Source organism: Mustela putorius, unplaced genomic scaffold (genome assembly GCF_011764305.1).
Source record: "Mustela putorius furo isolate JIRA1106 unplaced genomic scaffold, ASM1176430v1.1 tig00000081_pilon_pilon_pilon, whole genome shotgun sequence".
Classification (NCBI taxonomy): Eukaryota; Metazoa; Chordata; class Mammalia; order Carnivora; family Mustelidae; genus Mustela; species Mustela putorius.
Genome location: NW_025421272.1, coordinates 1,076,285 through 1,093,206, shown reverse-complemented (window position 1 = coordinate 1,093,206; position 16,922 = coordinate 1,076,285). Strand labels below are relative to the sequence as shown.

General features: G+C 47.4%; 1 protein-coding gene across 4 annotated transcripts in view; it reads right to left on the bottom strand.

Annotated features, from left to right (window-relative positions):
* The window catches only part of LIMK2 (LIM domain kinase 2), a 61,657-nt gene that overhangs the window by 22,953 nt on the left and 21,782 nt on the right, over positions 1-16,922 (bottom strand). The window contains exon 1 of one of the 4 annotated variants that reach the window (XM_004766393.3): positions 11,104-11,158. The exons of 2 other annotated variants lie outside the window; for them this stretch is intronic. In XM_004766393.3, the coding sequence (XP_004766450.1) occupies positions 11,104-11,120 (17 nt within the window). In that variant the 5' untranslated portion in view covers positions 11,121-11,158. Of the gene's footprint in view, positions 1-3,772; positions 4,218-11,103; positions 11,159-16,922 lie in introns of those variants that run through there. One more of the 4 variants, XM_004766392.3, reaches the window with a different exon arrangement.

Genomic DNA, 16,922 nt, shown 5'->3' with positions numbered 1-16,922 from the left:
CAACCTTATGTGGTTGAAGCAGCCACTATTCCAGTGTATTTGCAAAGGTTAAAGAACAAGCCCTTCCATGTCCTGGTAAAGGCCTGGTTGGATGCTCATCCTTAGCCTCCTGGAGGAACAGACTGTTGGAGAGCAGCTGTTTCTAGCCCCTTGCCTCTGAGCTCTGACTGGGCTAAAAAGGGAAAATGGGCAGGTGTCTCTGCCACAGCCTGAGGGTACTGAGACCAGAGATGCCAACTCTCCCCCAGGCACAGAAGGGCAGATGTAACAGGGGCCTAGTGACACTGGACCATCAGAACTCAGTCCCCTACCACTGAAAATCTCTTTATCACTCCTCTTCCTGCAGAATCTGTAGACTGAAACAGGCTGTCAATGAAGCTGTAATTATTATGGAGTATGTTGTTATCCAGTTTAAAAAAAATTAACCAAACACATAAGCCTCTGATCAGCAAGAAATAAGCGCTACCAGAGTGTGTTGATTCATTTCCAACCCAAAGCCAGGAAACCTGTAGACTCAAGTAATGCGTGTAGTCACACTTCAGGGTAAAGCCTTCATGATAAGGAAAAAGTGGAAAAAAGCTTGTGTGTCTCTGAGGAGCCACATGAGTTGCGGACTTACAGGAATCACTCAACTGATCTGAGTCCTTCACTTTCCAGATAAAGAGTCCTAAAGGACCTAACGCAGCTGCCAATGTTACTGCTAAGCTGGACAGAGTTAAAAATAATTTTTCCCTTTAAACATGGGTTGCAGGGGTACCCGGGTGGCTCAGTGGGTTAAAGCCTCTGCCTTCAGCTCAGGTCATGATCCCAGGGTCCTGGGATCAAGCCCCGCATCAGGCTCTGCTCAGCAGGGAGCCTGCCTCCCCCTCTCTCTCTGCCTGCCTCTCTGCCTACTTGTGATCTCTGTCAAATACATAAAATCTTTAAAAACAAACAAACAAACATGGGTTGCAAAAACAACAGAAAAACCAGGGGTTGCTTTAGAATACAAAGATGTACTTGTTTTCTTCAAGAGACAATGTGTAAATCAAATCCATTAAGTCAATGTTGGACATTAAGTGAAATTCTCTAAGAAAAAAGTCCTTTAAACATATCAGACAAAAAGTCACTGCTTAATTTACCTCTCCTATAAATTCCAATTTGAGCGTTTTCTTACTTGGGAGCACACCTATAATTGTATCTCCCTCCTTTCACTAGGGGCAATGGCAGAGAAGACCATGCACTCTGCTGAGTGCAGTCTGTCAGGCAGGGTGGTACAGGGTACATTAATTACATTCTTCGTTCCCTGCTCCCTCATCCCTCCCTTGTGCATTGTCACGCCTGATCATGTCCGCATGGAATTTGGTTGCGTCACTTTCCTACAACCACAGTACTAGAACTCCTGTGGACTTTGAACTCCCCCAGATACTTGGGGTCAAGGACTTAATTTGTTTCACAGAATCTGTCAAGGGTTGTGTTCAGGAGCCCAGGAAGTCCAACCCCTATGCCCTGCAGCAGAGGAAACTGAGGCCCAGGGAGGGGACTGGCCCCTGGTCAGTGAGGAGTCCTTGAGGATGCCCTGTAATAACGGAGGAGGCAGATAGTGGGAGCAGTTTTCTGACCAGTGACAGTGGTGATTGATTAGAATGATACCTGGGAGAGCAGGTCTGGGTGATCCCTCCTATGGGGCACAGGGCCCTGCATGCTGGCTATCTCTTCAGAAGTGGCTCCAGGAATGTGGCCTCTCATTTGGGGGAGGTTGTGGGGGGCTAAAGTGCATCAGTACACCCCTGACTCCAGCTGGGCAAATAAGAACTGGAGCAGAGAGAAGGTAGTCAGTTCCCCAAGGCATGGAGAGAGCAAGACAAGGAACAGGCAGACCTGGGCGGCATTGGTGGCATGACCCTCAAAAGGTCCAGGTCGAGAGTTCATTATCTGCTCTAGCTCCTGAGTTGTGTCCAGTTCCCAGAGATTAAAAGGGGCACGGCATTCCTTGCTCCTAAGGGAACCACCCCTCCCCCAAGCTGCCTTTCCAGGATTAAGAGTAAAAGGATTAATGAGGCCCTGGTCTAAACTAGTGGCTACTTCAAACACTTGGCATCTTGATTCCACATGGTAAAACCTACTCCTCAACTCAAGATCAATTCCCATTTGCTCTTCAGAAAAGAATTTTTGCCATCCCTTCAATGCGCCAGGCAAACTATGGGGGCCCTTTTTGGACTCTTTCTGCTGGAAGAGAAAAGCAAATCTGAGACTTGCCCTTGCAGGAAGTGTGAACAGAGGATGATGCAGCCTCCTGAAGGATGAATCAAACTCAGGAAGACGGGAAAAGTTGACCAGAGATCCCCCCACATGTTAATTCTGTTGAAAGTGGTTGCCTCTTCTGTAAAATGGGGATACATAGTTCCAACAGGCTTTGAGAGAATCAAAGGATAAAGTGCCTAGCGAGGGCGGGGGTGGGGGGAGCGCCTGGGTGGTTTAGTCGTTAAGAGTCTGTCTTTAACTCAGGTCATGATCCCAGTGTCCTGGAATGGAGCCCTACACTGGGCTCCCTGCTCGGTGGAAAGCCTACTTCTCCCTCTCCCACTGCTCCTGCTTGTGTTCCTTCTCTCACTGTGTCTCCATCAAATAAAAAAATAAAATCTTAAAAAAAAAAAAGTGCCTAGCAGAATGCCTGGAAGAGTCAGCACTGAGGACTGGTTCCCTTCCCCCTCCCCCAAAATCCAAAGGCTTCCCACCACTCTACCAGGGTCCAGTAATTCCGGAAAACCACATGGTGTTCTGCTTTTCTGCTCAGGGCATGGCCACCTGACTAGTATCCTGGCAGCGAGGTTTGGGCATGGAGCTGAGCTGAGGAAGCCAAAAGGGAGAGGTCGACCAGGACCACTGGTGAGGGGGAGGCAGCCCTTGGAACAACAGGCTGCTCCCAAAGAATGAAAACAAGCCCCACCCTGGCCAGGAATGGCTCCATTCAGGAGGGACCCTAAGGGCCAGAAACCCCCTGGGGAGTTTCTGTTGGAGGTAGGGTGGGGCAGAAGCAAAGAAAGGCAGGTCAGAAGTAGAAAGTTTCCACATCTCCCTCGAGAAGCCCTGCCAAAAAAGGCCCACAGAGGTCTCAGGCTTGGGGACCTGGCCTGCATGGGGTGGGTGTTGGGCGGGGGTAGGCAGAAGCTCAGAACACTCCAAAACCAATTGCCCCAGTCTTGGAAGCACCTGCCCAGGCCTTTCCCTAGCAACTGTACTCATCTGGGAGCTTAGAAGCCCTCAGAGCCAGAGGCAAAGGTGCCTTCCATTAACAGAAAAAACGTTTATAGAGTACCTACTGTGTACCAGGCTGCCCACACCCAGGCCTTGCCAGCTTCTTCCATGCTGTTTGACAAAACCTGCCTATCCTGTTTGTTCGGACAAATTCCTGGCAGACAGTACGGCCTGCAGGTGAAAGCTGGAAGAAAACACCCAATTTGTGCTCTTCCCCCGGAAGCAGTAAGAACAGGCAGGGTCACCGGCATCTTCTGGAGGCTTTTCCAGGTGTGCCTGGGAAGGAAGGAGAGCCGGAGTTCCCCAGGAGCTTCCGTCTGGGCATATCCCCCACCTCACCATTTCTAGAACATGGTGGAAGCCTTCACCAGGCCTACTCTGCTTGGGAAGAGCTTCTGCTAGCTTCTGCCTGACAGTACCAATGGTGAAGGGACAAGTGAAATCTGAGAAGCAGGTTCAGGGAGACCTCGGCCCTCCCCTCAGGACCAGGGACCAGGAAGAGGAGATGGAGAAGGAGACTCAGAGCCCAACTCACCGAAAGGGGTCTCTGGAGGTGAAGTAAGCCGGGATGGACAAGTAACTCCCCATCTTCTTCCCACACCAGATAAACAAGCTCAGCTGCAAACCCGTCTGGGAGTGCCTCAGGCTGGCTGCGGACGGCCACCATGACAGGCCCAGGGCTCCCAGCACCTCTGGCTGTGGGCGGGCTGCCCAGGGCTCACCTCTCCCTCCGGAGAAGCCGGAGGGGCGTGAGGACTCCAGGCCACTTGCCCTCCAGCAGACTCCCGCAGGGGGTCATGACTGGGACGGCTCCTCCCCAGTTCTCGGAAGCTCCAGCAGACCCTCGGGACTCCGGGAGAAAACACCTCTCTGCAGAGGCTATACACACAGAGGGATTCTCCGGCCGGGCCGGTGACTAGCTAAGAAAGAAGCGCGGCTGTCAAGTTAGCTTCTTCTTCAGTCCCTCCCCTGATGAGGGAGGGAGGGAGGGAGGAAGAGGAGGGGCTCCTCGCGGAACCGAGGTGTGTGGTTGGAGCAGCTATTAGGAAATAGACCTTGCAGACAAGGGGTGGAGCTGGGCTGGAGGGAGGCTGCAGGCTAGCGCCGCAGACAATAACCAGGACTGGCTGAGCGTCCATCCCTGAGCTGGGGAAGGGCAGGGAGAGAAAAAGAGCCCATCTGCCTCCGAGTGTCCCTAGCTTGAGGAGCCGCCCAAAGGATAGTCAGTTCTGCTCGGAGATGAAGGAAAGCATAGGAGACCAATTCCAGGCCAAGCCACGCCCCCCCCAAAGCCGGGGAGGGGGGTATCTTGGGTAGGGGAGGCAGGTCTAGAGACTAGAGAGCCAGGTCTAGAGAGCTGCCCTCTAGGTTCTGTGCTCGGGGCTGGTATCTACTGGGTCCTGGCGCTAGGTCCCCATTTCCATTTATCCCTTTCCTCTGCCTGGCCTGGGGACAGCCCCCAGAGCTAGCCAGTGCGGGTTGCCACTCCACTTCTGGGCAGAGCTGTGCTAAGCATGAGGAAAGGAGACCTAGAGTGTTAACTGACACCTGATGTTTCTCAAAGTGGCAAGCCCTGTAAGGCACTCTCTTATTTCTCCAAGATGAGAATTATCTCCATTAACAAGGAAAGCAAGGTTCAGAGAGATTAGCTAACTAACCCAAGGCCAAAATATTATTCAGTAGCAGGGCTGGGATTTAAAGATTTTTTCATTTGATATAGAGAGTGAGTGGGGGGACAGAGGGAGATGGAGAAGCAAGCTCCCTATGAGCAGGGAGCCCGAGGCAGGGCTTAATCCCAGGACCGGAGGATCACGACCTGAGTGGAAGGCAGATGCCCTACCGACCAAGCCACCCAGGCGCCCGAGGGCTGGGATTTAAATGTAGGTCCCTAAGAGAGCTCCATAGCCAGAGCTCTCAGCCCAGAGCTCATTCTAACTCTTTAAGGAGAAATATCTCCCTCAAAGCCTTTCTTCAAGTTGGAAACAGCACAGGAACTGGAGCCCAGGTCACCTGTTACCTCTCTCATTTTTTTCTTTCATTGCTAGAATGCCATCCATTGGCCCCAGGGGGCAGTGGTGGTGCTTCTACTGTGCCATGGCAACCAGGCTTCTCAAACTGAAAAATGGGGCATGATGGAGGACAAGCGTCTGGGGGGATGATGTGCCTTGGTATCTGGAGGGTGGCCTGGCAGAAGAGTAACAGCTGAGGGGATGACCAAACGGGAGCTCACCATTGGGAAAGCCCCTTATCCCTCTGCCTGCAGGACTGTGAGGGAGAAAGCAAGGTTGCTGGAGTGGGACACGTCCAAACCTCACTGTTGGACTTGAGGGAGTAACAGCAGCTCTCTCTCACCAGGCACACATTCCTCTCTACTGAAGTCACCCTGTCACCATGACAGGAAAATCTATGGCAAAGGTGGTGGCTGGGTTACAAGGGAACATTTCCCCATTCCTCTATTGATTGGGCACACAGGTAACAATGAATGTGATAAGAAAGATTGTGTTTAAACTCTATTATAAGATACCATTTATTAAACACTTAGTATGTTCCAGACTCTGTGTTAAGTGCTCTCCACTTGTTATCTATCATACTTAAACTGCTAATATACGGGGTAGATATTATCATCCCCACTTAACAGATGAGGAAACTGAGGTTTGGAAGGGTTATATCAATAACCTGAAGACAAAGCGCTAATAAGTGGTACAGCCGGGTTTCAAACCTAGTCAGTGTGATTGTAGATCAGGGGTCAAGACACTTTTCCCCTAAAGGGCCAGAGACAAATTTTAGGCTTTGCAGGCCTACACAAATACAGAATCATCATATAAACAAATGAACATGGCTATTTCCCAATAAGCCTTTATTTGTGGACAATGAAAATTGAATTTCATGGAATTTTCATGTGCCATGAAACATTCTTTTTCTCCCCTCCCGCCGTCATTAAAAAATGTAAAAATCACAGGCCAAACAAAACCAGGCAATGGGCTATAGTTTGCCATCCTCCACTCTGTAGCCAAGGCACTCAACCACTCTGCTAACTGCCCCTAATACTGAAGACCAGCTTTTGGCATGTGTGCAGAGCTCAGCCACATCTATCTACTAGCACACAGTCACCACACTCCAGACCCAGAGGCAGCCAGCAGGGAGTAAGCACTGGACAGGCGCTCACTCTACACCAAGCACTGCTCACAGCACTCACACATAAAAATGAATTTTAACCCACGCTAGTTAGTGCTATACTTTCTCCCTATTTTTTTTTAATTTGCTTTTTTTCCCAGTGTTCCAACATTCATTGTTTATGCACCACACCCAGTGCTCCATGCAATACAAGCCCTCCTTAATACCCACCACCATGCTCACCCAACCTCCCACTCCCCTCCCCTCCTCCAAAACCCTTAGCTTGTTTCTCAGAGCCCACAGTCTCTCATGGTTTGTCTCCCCCTCCGATTTCCCCCAACTCCCTTCTCCTCTCCAACTCTTTCTCCGTTTTTACAGAGGGAGGAACTGAAGTACAGAGTCTAAATTGCTTGTATCAGGCTACCCAGTAGTATAAGTGAAAGAACAAGCCAGGATTCGAACCACAGTTTCTATACTAAGCTCCACCATCGCTATGCTGGAGCCCAGTCTGGGCCGGGAGCCAGACTGTCTGGGTTTGAATGCGACAATGCAGTGTGTGTAAGCCCTTGGCACAGAGTCTGGAATACATTAAGGGTTGATAAATGTTAGCTGCTAATATCATTAAGACTATTGTTACTATCACTATGGGCTAGCTATGTGGCCTTCAGCAAGTTGCAGCCTCTGTCTGGGCCTTGGTAATATGTCTCTAAATAGCTTCCGGCTTCAACATTTGTCAACCCTATGAGGTTCCAGAGGGCTCCCTGTTTTCCTTGGGTCTGAAATTAAGTTTAAAGCTCTTGAGCCAGCTCTGAGGTGATTGGGATCCCAACCTGGGGGCCACACAGGAGCAGCAGAGGAGGTCAGGCAGGGTGGAAAGGATAAACAACACAAAGGATACCAAAAGGCCTGTCCAGCTGGAAAGCTGGGAGCTCTTTCTCCCAGTGACAGAGCCAACTATTTCGCACCAAAAATCTATTATGTTCCCTTGTAATTTGATCAGGCCAGAAGGGGGCCCCAAATTAAGTCTGGAACTAGCAAATTATCTTCTAATTGCACCCTCTGATTTCCATCTGATGAACAGAGTGCAGATGGAAGAAAATGCAAGCCACAAAGAGACTGGGGCCAGGAAGCCCATGAGCATAACTCCTCTTGACATTTCACACAGCTCTGCTATTCCAGCGGCGGCGGGCGCAGTGAGTCGGTGTCTAGGAATGCGAACAGGAGGCTGCAGGCGTTCTCTATTCCCCCCCAACTCTGCTTACAAAGGACTCGGTGGGTGGGTGGGCGGGTGTGTGTGGAACTAGTGTGAGGGCTTCTCAATGCTATGAAAACTGACTCCCCCTCAAAGAGGGGCAGCTGTCTCCCCACGTCATGAGCGGAAGCCCCTCCTAGGTGGAATCCATCTGACCTCCATAAATCCAGACTTCAGGAGGAACCACTGAAGGACTGATCACCAGATGTGATAAGCTGTTGGCTGCTCAGACTCAAGTGCGTGGTTCCTCAAGGCAAACTTCAAAGGCCTACACCACCAGAACTGGGAGGTGAAAGGTCACAGTGGAGACTATACTTCCCCCACCTGCCTTTGGATACTGGCCCTGGGTGGAAAGCTGCTCTTCTAGGTCCCTTCTACAGCATCTGGCAGAGGATTCGGCAGTTACAGATGACAGAGGCAACTGCAAGGATCCTTGAACTGGCAGTTACGGACAGGACAAGATGGCAGGAGAGGTACTAATCTCCAGCACATTTCATAAGTTGGAAACCTGATGAGGAGCCCAGCAAACTGATGCTTCAGAACCAAATGGGATGCAAGAGGCTGAAGGCAATAGCCTTCAAGGCTGGGAGACCCAAGTGAGCACTCTGCTGAGGAGTGGTGAATGAATGAATCATGGGGACCTCCCCTCAGAAGGTAGCTCTGGTTAGATCATCTGAAGCCCAAGAAACTGTGTTTGTGTGGGGCCCTCTATTGGTTGGGAGGACTCCATCCAAGGAAGGGAGCTTCTGGGGACTCTATAGCTTCTGAACCTTGAAAGGTGAGCATTGCCACCCCCATTTTCTGACCATCAGTCTCTGCTCCTCTCCTCTCTTTTTTTTTTTTTTTTAAAGATTTTATTAATTTATTTGACAGAGATCACAAGTAGGCAGAGAGTCAGGCAGAGAGAGAGAGGAAGAGAAGCAGGCTCCCTGCTGAGCAGAGAGCCCGACTTGGGGCTTCATCCCAGGACCCTGGGATCATGACCTGAGCTGAAGGCAGAGGCTTTAGCCCACTGAGCCACCCAGGTGCCCCTCCTCCTCTCTTTCAACATGACTATAGCAGTCATCTTTCTAAAACAGGAGTCCTGGAAATTCCACTGATAGAAATTTTGCCCAGAAGGGGTGCCTGGATCAGTTAAGCATCTGCCTTCTGCTCAGGTCACTGATCCCAGAGTCCTGGGACTGAGGTACCCCTCTCTACACCCACCCCTTGTGTCATCAGGGTCCCTGCTAAGCCGGAAGCCTGCTTCTCCCTCTGCCTGCCCCTGCCTCTACTTGTGTGCACACTCTCTCTCTCAAATAAATAAAATCTTAAAAAAGAAATTTTGGGGGCGCCTGGGTGGCTCAGTGGGTTAAGCCTCTGCCTTCGGCTCGGGTCATGATCTCAGGGTCCTGGGATCGAGCCCCGCATCGGGCTCTCTGCTCAGTGGGGAGCCTGCTTCCTCCTCTCTCTCTACCTGCCTCTCTGCCTGCTTGTGATCTCTGTCAAATGAATAAATAAAATCTTAAAAAAAAAAAAAAGAAAGAAATTTTGTCCAGAGAAATATTCCTACAGATGAGCTAGAACATATCCAGCACTGTTTAATACTAAAAGACTAGGAACAGTTGTGTGTCTATTACTAGGAGTGGGCTTGGGACACCTGGGTGGTTCAGTCAGTTAAGCATCTACCTTTATCTCAGACCATGATCTCAGGGTCCTGGGATTGAGCCCCTCATTCTTCTCCCTCTCCCGCTCACCCTGCTTGTGCTCTCTCTCTCCCTCTCTCTGTCAAATAAAGAAAATCTTAAAAAAAAAAATAGGAGTGAGCTAAATATAATTACATAAGCACACTATAGAATATTATGCAGCTGTTAAAAATAATGAAGTAAGGTGTTACATAAAAAATCCAAGTGTCAGAGAGAGTGTACACTATAATTCCATTATTTAAAAACTATGTGCAGGGGCTCAGTGGGTTAAAGCCTCTGTCTTCAGCTCCAGTCATGATCCCAGGGTCCTGGGATCGAGCCCCCACATCAGGCTCTCTGCTCAGCAGGGAGCCTGCTTCCTCCTCTCTCTCTCTCTCTCTGCCTGCCTCTCTGCCTGCTTATGATCTCTGTCTGTCAAATAAGTAAGTAAAATCTTTAAAAAAAACAAAAAACTCTATGTGCACAATCCTTAAAGAACATCTGGAAGACCCCACTACTTGGTTATCAGTTTCTCCTCTCAAGTAGTGAGACATCTATAAGCAGGGATAAAAACAGCATTGCTTTTCTACCATGTTGATACTGTTCGCATTATTTTCTTACACTTAAGTGCTGCTTTTTAAAATGATAAGTGGGGGGTGCCTGGGTGGCTCAGTGGGTTAAAGTCTTTGCCTTCGGCTCAGATCATGATCTCAGGCCCTGGGATCGAGCCCCGTGTTGGGCTCTCTGCTCGGCGGGGAACCTGCTTCCTTCTCTCTGCCTGCTTGTGATCTCTCTCTGTTAAATAAATAAATAAAATCCCCCCCCCAAAAATAAATAAAATGATAAGTGGAGGGGCGCCTGGCTCAGTCGTTGAGTGTCTGCCTTTGGCTTGGATCATGGTCCAGGGGTCATGGGGTCCAGTCCTGCATTAGGCTCCCTGCTCAGTGGGAAGCCTGCTTCTCTCTCCCCAACTCCCCCTGCTTGTGCTCCCTCTCTCACTGTCTCTCTCTCCCTGTCAAATAAATAAATAAATAAAATCTTAAAAAAAAAAAAAAGATAAATGGATAACAACTAAAAGAAGTCCCAAGATTTAGAACAAACACCTCCTTACACTTTTTTCCTAGTGCTCTTGTCCAAAGACAAAGCCTGCCTGGGTGCACTGCACTGAAGACTCCTGGGGCTATTTCTTTTTCTTTTTTTTAAAAAAAGATTTATTTATTTATTTATTTGAGAGAGAGAGAGAGGGAGTACATGCACAAGAGTGGGGGGGAGGGGGAGAGGGAGAAGAAGAGGGAGAGAACCAGACTCCCCACTGATAAGAAGCCTGATCCCACATCCCTGAGATCATGCCCTGAGCTGAAATCAAGAGTCAGACGCTTTACTGACTGAGCCACCCAGGCGCCCCTCCTGGGTTCTTTCTTCAGCTTCACCAGCAGGGTCATGGCTCTGGCCACCTCCTGCCCCATTCCACTTCCTGACCCAGGGACATAGGCTTGCCCAAGCCTTTGCTGTCTTAGCTCCTCCCAAAGTCTCCTCCATCTTCAGGCTGGTGGCTGTCTCCTCCTTTTTCCATGTCTAACTTCACCAGAGCACTCAATCTCCTCTGGGAAAAGTTCCTATGATGTGTCCCTAAGCACCACACGCAGGAAGGGCTCTGAGCCTGTATCTGTCTAGTGTCAGGTCAAACTACACAAGGCCCATACCAGGCTCACCCTGCATCCACTACGAAACATATGACTCAGGAACCCCCTTATGAGCAACTACAGTAGTAAAGAATGACAATGTTAACTAATGTTTATAATGCATTTTCAGTTTACAGAGGGTTTTTATACTCACCATCTAAACAGCCTCATGAGGACTACCTATAGCACAGACCGGGTAAGGGAAGCCCAGAGATGTTAGGTGATCCATCCAAGGATGCTGCTGGGAAGTGCAAGACTGAGATTAAAAGCTGCCTGCTGACCTCAAATCCCATGCCTTTTCCTTAACATGAGCCCTACCTAGCAAGGTGTTTAGGAATCCCACCTCTCCAGTATAGAGCCCCAAACTGCTGGGTGTGTTGAATTCCTGCATCTGATTTTTCTAGGTCTCCTGCCCATATTCTTACTGTCAGGATCATGAAAGAGTTTAACAAAAGCCTTGGGGCAGTCAAGAGAGGATCTCATGACTTTCAACCCAGTGAAAACATGAAGTCATGCCTTATTCACTGAATTCATGAACTTAGTCAGTGTTTCTGACTGAATCCTAGTGATCGGCTCTTTTCTAAGTGCTCCTGTCCACCTAGTTTATCATCTGCAGAATTCCACAGAATTCCATTAGGATTTGATGAGGGAGTCAAGTCAAAAGGATTATGAGTTTGCTTTTTCCAGGACCTCTTTTTTTCTCCTTTTTGAAGACTGAGCCAGTTAGCCATTTCCATTTTATTTTAATAGAACCCTGGTACATGGCAGGTGTGGGTCAAATAATCATTATACTTGGGTACTGTGCCCATTCTACCAGGTTTCTCCAAAAAGTTACAAATAGTGGTTCCGCTACTATGTCACAGAGATTTTTCTTTTTCTTTCTTTCTTTTTTTTTTTCAGTATAGTGAGAAATAATTTTCTGTCTAAAAACTAAACACATTTCATGTGATTGGGTACCCTCATGCATCTTGGGCTTCCCATCCTCCCTTCCTAGTTTCAAGTTGATGAGCTGTAAATCAAAGGACTGGACTAAATCTCTAAGGTTCTATCCAGATTTCCATGACACTTAAGACGGATGCCAAGGATTATCTTTTGCTGGGTGTTTGTTAACATGACACCACATTCCAGAAGTTGTGGACACTGCAAAACACTGACTTAAGTTCCATGAGTTAGGCACTGAGATAGGCTTGCTCATATATGCTTTCATTTAATTCTCAAAACTTTGTGAAGTTGAGGTTGCCATCTCCTTTTTACATATGAAGAACTAAGTTCACAGAGAAGGCTGTGATTTGAGGTCATGGGTCTAGGAATTGGCAGAGCTGGGATTTAACCCAAGTCCTTGGATTCCAGATCCAAGACAGTAAAGTTGCCTCAAATAACTTATTTTACACTTGCTATTTTGAGTTGCAGGCTATTTCTGAAATGTAGTTGAGAGAATAGCAGCATCAGACTCCTGGGGGCAATTTGTTGACAGTGAAGACTCCAAAGCCTTACCTGAAGCCTATAGTAAGAACTGCTTAGACGGAGCCCAAGAATCCACATTTTAAACAAGACCCAGTGTTTCTGATGCACACTGAAGACTGAATCCACTACTTTACTCTTTCCTATAGGCTCTTCCATTTGATTTTACTCTTCTCTCACATTAACCTTGAGAGGCAAGCAGGATAGGTCATTATTACCCCTGGCTATAAATGAGGAAACGATTCAGATAGGTTGTTCACCTTCTTATTGTGGACTGAGCTTAAAAAACAAATGTTTGGAGGCTGACATTTTGTAAAGCCTTGGCTCACTGCAGACTTTCACCTTCCTGGTATTGTTCTTACTCATTTGTAACCCCACAGTAGCTGCCTCTCTTTTTTTTTTCAGTGACATTATGTGGTATTCAGGGTACGGTGGGAAAAGATGGCTCCAGCATATAGGATCATCTCATGCAAGGCCACTTTTGGAACTGAAACAAAACACAAGGGCTGACATCAGCCAATTTCAAAAACAGCTGATGCCACTGTAAGAGTCAGTAATATTGAGGGGGGCCCAGTTGAGCACCCTCCGATCTAAGCAGGATCACTACAGAGCAGTCTCAGGAAGGTATGAACAGAAGATGACTGACAGAGAGAAGAAAACTGTCCTCAAATCTGGTTTGAGGTACTTGGGAAGTTTTTCCTGGTAATAATGATGAATATGGAGAAAGAGCATTTGTTAGCACCCCTCTAGTACTGCCCAAGGGAAACGGGATTCTATTAGCCTTTGGGGGAAAAATACAAGGCAAATTAGCTGCCACGGTACAGAAGCCATGCCATCCCTTGAGCTTTGATGGTTTTAGGCTTTGTAATGACATTTATAGGCAGAGGTCTGCTATGTCTCCATACTCTCACTTCAGAAGGAAAGCTCTTGCTTAGGCGAAAACTGCAGAGCAAAGAGATGGTGATGATGCATACCGAAAGGGCTTATCCATATGTCCAAAGAGAAAGGTGGTCATTTGACAAAAACATCATTTGCCTAACAAACACTGAGTACCCACTACGCTCTGGGCCCTCTGCTAAGCTCTGGGATACAAAGACGAACTAGATATGGCTCCAGACCTGGAGTGATGTTAGATGTGTAAATAAATACGAACAGAACTATAACAGAGGTATGAGAATAACAAAGGAGAAAGGCTCCTCTGTTTGGTGGGGAAGGTTCACTGGATTTGGTGAGGCTCTTCCACAGGGGACAAGATGTATCAGTTGAATCTAAAGGCTGATTACCAGGCAGACAAGAGGTATTCCAGCCTGGTGGAACAACATGTGCAAATGCACTGAGGCGTAACACAGTATGGTTCCTAAGCTGCAGAGCAGGGCACATGTGAAAGGTGACCAGAGGGGAGGCTGGGATGGTGGGAGAGGGCTAGGGCAGATCACTAAGACGTAGGTCTGTCAGGTAAAAAAGTCACCCACAGGCAGTGAAGTTATCAGAGGTGTTGACGCAACCAGAGGTTCACAATAAATGGAACATAAAGCCTAAAACACCAAAGACAGTGCTGGTCTTTAGTGGTCAGTTTGTCTCCTTGAATGTCTCAAGTCTACACTGGCTGCAGATATGCTCACTTGAAGTTGCTGGCCAGTTAGTGTTCACAAACAGCAAACTATGGCTTCATCCTCAACCAACAGTAGAGACTGAGCTGGTCATTTTATCAGCTGAAATTTGCCTGTATGGGCTACAAGCACTTAAGAATGAGGTTGTGACCCCTTATAGATAATCATCTACTGTTGCTCTGTGATACAACTTAATGTCCAACATTCAGTGTCCAAAACTGTGTTTACATAGACATTCTTCTCCTGGCTGCACTGGAAAATAAATGCTTTGGATACCTTAATAAATCTCCAGGTGATGCCAGGAAAAGAACCCTGGCCTGAAAGAGAAGACCTGATAATTTGACCTGGCTAAAAATAGACTTGCTATGTGATCTGAGGCAAGCCATTAAACCTTTCTGGGCTTCAATTTCTTCCTCTGTAAAAGGAAGGATTTAGGTTAAAAAAAAAAAAATTCCACAACAGTAGGCCAATACTGAAGACACAGGGAAGGGTTGTGGTCAGAAAAAGGTTGACTGGCTGATCACCCAGGGACCTTTCCAAGGCTACCATTACCTTGGTGAATGACCCTAATTCAGGCTTCATTTTTGGCCTCTGAGGTCCAGAAACCGGTACCGAGAGAGGTGAAGACATTCTAGGATGGCTCTAACCATTTATCAATTCCATGGTCCATTTATGAATTCACACTTGAAATTAGAACACCTATATCATCTTACAGTTACCACCTCCAGACCCTTCCCGTTATCAAGAAGTGCAAGAAGCTGAATTAGGCATCAGAAGGTTGTTCTATGAGCATGGACTTAAAGGGACATGAGCAGCCACAGAGGGAAATTTCATTCTGGCACTAGTGAGTCAGCCCAACCAACTCTGTTTACACTAAAGAACCCCCTTCTGGTGACCAAATCTGGTCACTGAATACTTCACTGGATTTTAACTCATTTTTAAAAAACATTATTTATTTATTTGAGACAGAGCGTAAGAGAGAGAACATGAGCAGGGGGAGGGGCAGAGAGAGAGGGAGAAGCAGGCTCCCCACTGAGCTGGGATTCCAATGTGGGACTTGATCCCAGGACCCCAGGATCATGAACCCAGCCAAAGGCAGAGGCTTAACCAACTGAGCCACCCAGGCTCCTCCACAATTTTTAATGGAAAAAATAGCATTACTTCTTCAGACACTTAACAATCACCGATTCACATATTATTCAGTTCTGAGAGACATGTGGCTCCCTAGTAGCTAGTAAATGGCTAACACTCATGAGTGCTCACTCCTTGTGAGGCCCTATTCCTACCTAATACTACACAGGACTTCCTTCATTTACCCCTCCATTATAACATTAGGAACTAGGCAAAAGGTTAGTATCTCCATATTATAAATGAAGAAATTTGGGCACATGGGTGACTCAGTAGTTAAGCAGCTGCCTTTGGCTCAGGTCATGTTCCCCGTGTCCTGGGATTGAGACCTGCGTTGGGCTCCCTGCTCAGCGGGAAGCTTGCTTCTCCCTCTCCCACTCCCCCTGCTTCTGTTCCCTCTCTTACTCTCTCTTTTTGCTGAATAAATAAATAAAATCTTAAAAAAAGATGAAGAAATGAAGCACAGAAGGGTAAGTAACTTGTCCAGCGTGTACAACTAATAAATATGACAGAATCAGGATCTGAACCCAAGCAATCTGGTTCTAGAGTCTGTGCTCTTAACGACCACATGACACTCCTATTACGTGTAGCTCTAAGTATTTAACCTCCAGAGGACAAATTTCATTTCTAACTTCTTGGAGAATCACCAACCTATTAACCCACTCCCTACCAAAAATTACCCATAAGTAAAAGATAATTTGTAAGTATTCCATTTTTTCCACACTCTACTTATGTATATCTTTAGCTAATGCTATCCTTCAAAGATTTCTAAAATATATAAAGAACAGGGGCACCTGGGTGGCTCAGTTAGTAAAGTGTCTGCCTTCGCTCAGGTCATAATCTTGGGGTCCTGGGATAAGCCCCACATCAGGCTCCCTGCTTTGTGGAGTCCGCTTCTCTCTCTATCTCTGTTCCTCCCCACTGCTTATGCTTTCTCTCATTCCAATAAATAAAATACTTAAAATAAATAAATAAGGGACGCCTGGGTGGCTCAGTTGGTTGGACGACTGCCTTCGGCTCAGGTCATGATCCTGGAGTCCTGGGATTGAGTCCCGCATCGGGCTCCCAGCTCCATGGGGAGTCTGCTTCTCTCTCTGACCTTCCCCTCGCTCATGCTCGCTCTCACTGTCTCTCTCTCAAGTAAATAAATAAAATCTTTAAAAATAAATAAGTAAGTAAATAAATAAAATATTAAAAAACAAATAAATGGGGGTACCTGGGTGGCACAGTAATTTAAATGTCTGACTCTTGGTTTCAGCTCAGGTTCTGATATTGGGGTCCTGAGACAGCCTCATGTTGGGCTCCAGTCTCACCATGGAGTCTGCTTAAGACTCTCTCTCCATCTGCCCCTCCTCCCACCATGCACTTTCCTCATTCTCTCTCTCTCCCTAGTAAATTAAAATATAGTGGCACCTGGATGGCTCAGTCAGGTAAGCATATGGCTCTTGATTTGGGCTCAGGTCATAATCTCAGGGTTGTGGGATTAAGCCCCGTGTTGGGCTCTGCATTGAGTATAGAGACTGCATAAGATTCTCTCTCTCTATCCCTCTCTCCCCCACTAAACAAACAATCTTACTTATGAAATTTGTCAGATTTCAATTCAAATTTGTTTCATCTACCGTAGTTGAACTCATTCTTCCCTCTACTGCTTTTCTCTCCAGTGTTTGTTCCTGTCTGGCCGGTACCTACAGAGAAGTATCACTCTGGGTCATCCTTATCTCCTTTAGGGGAAGAAGACAAAGCTTTAACTTCTCGCCTGGACACTTGCAGGCAA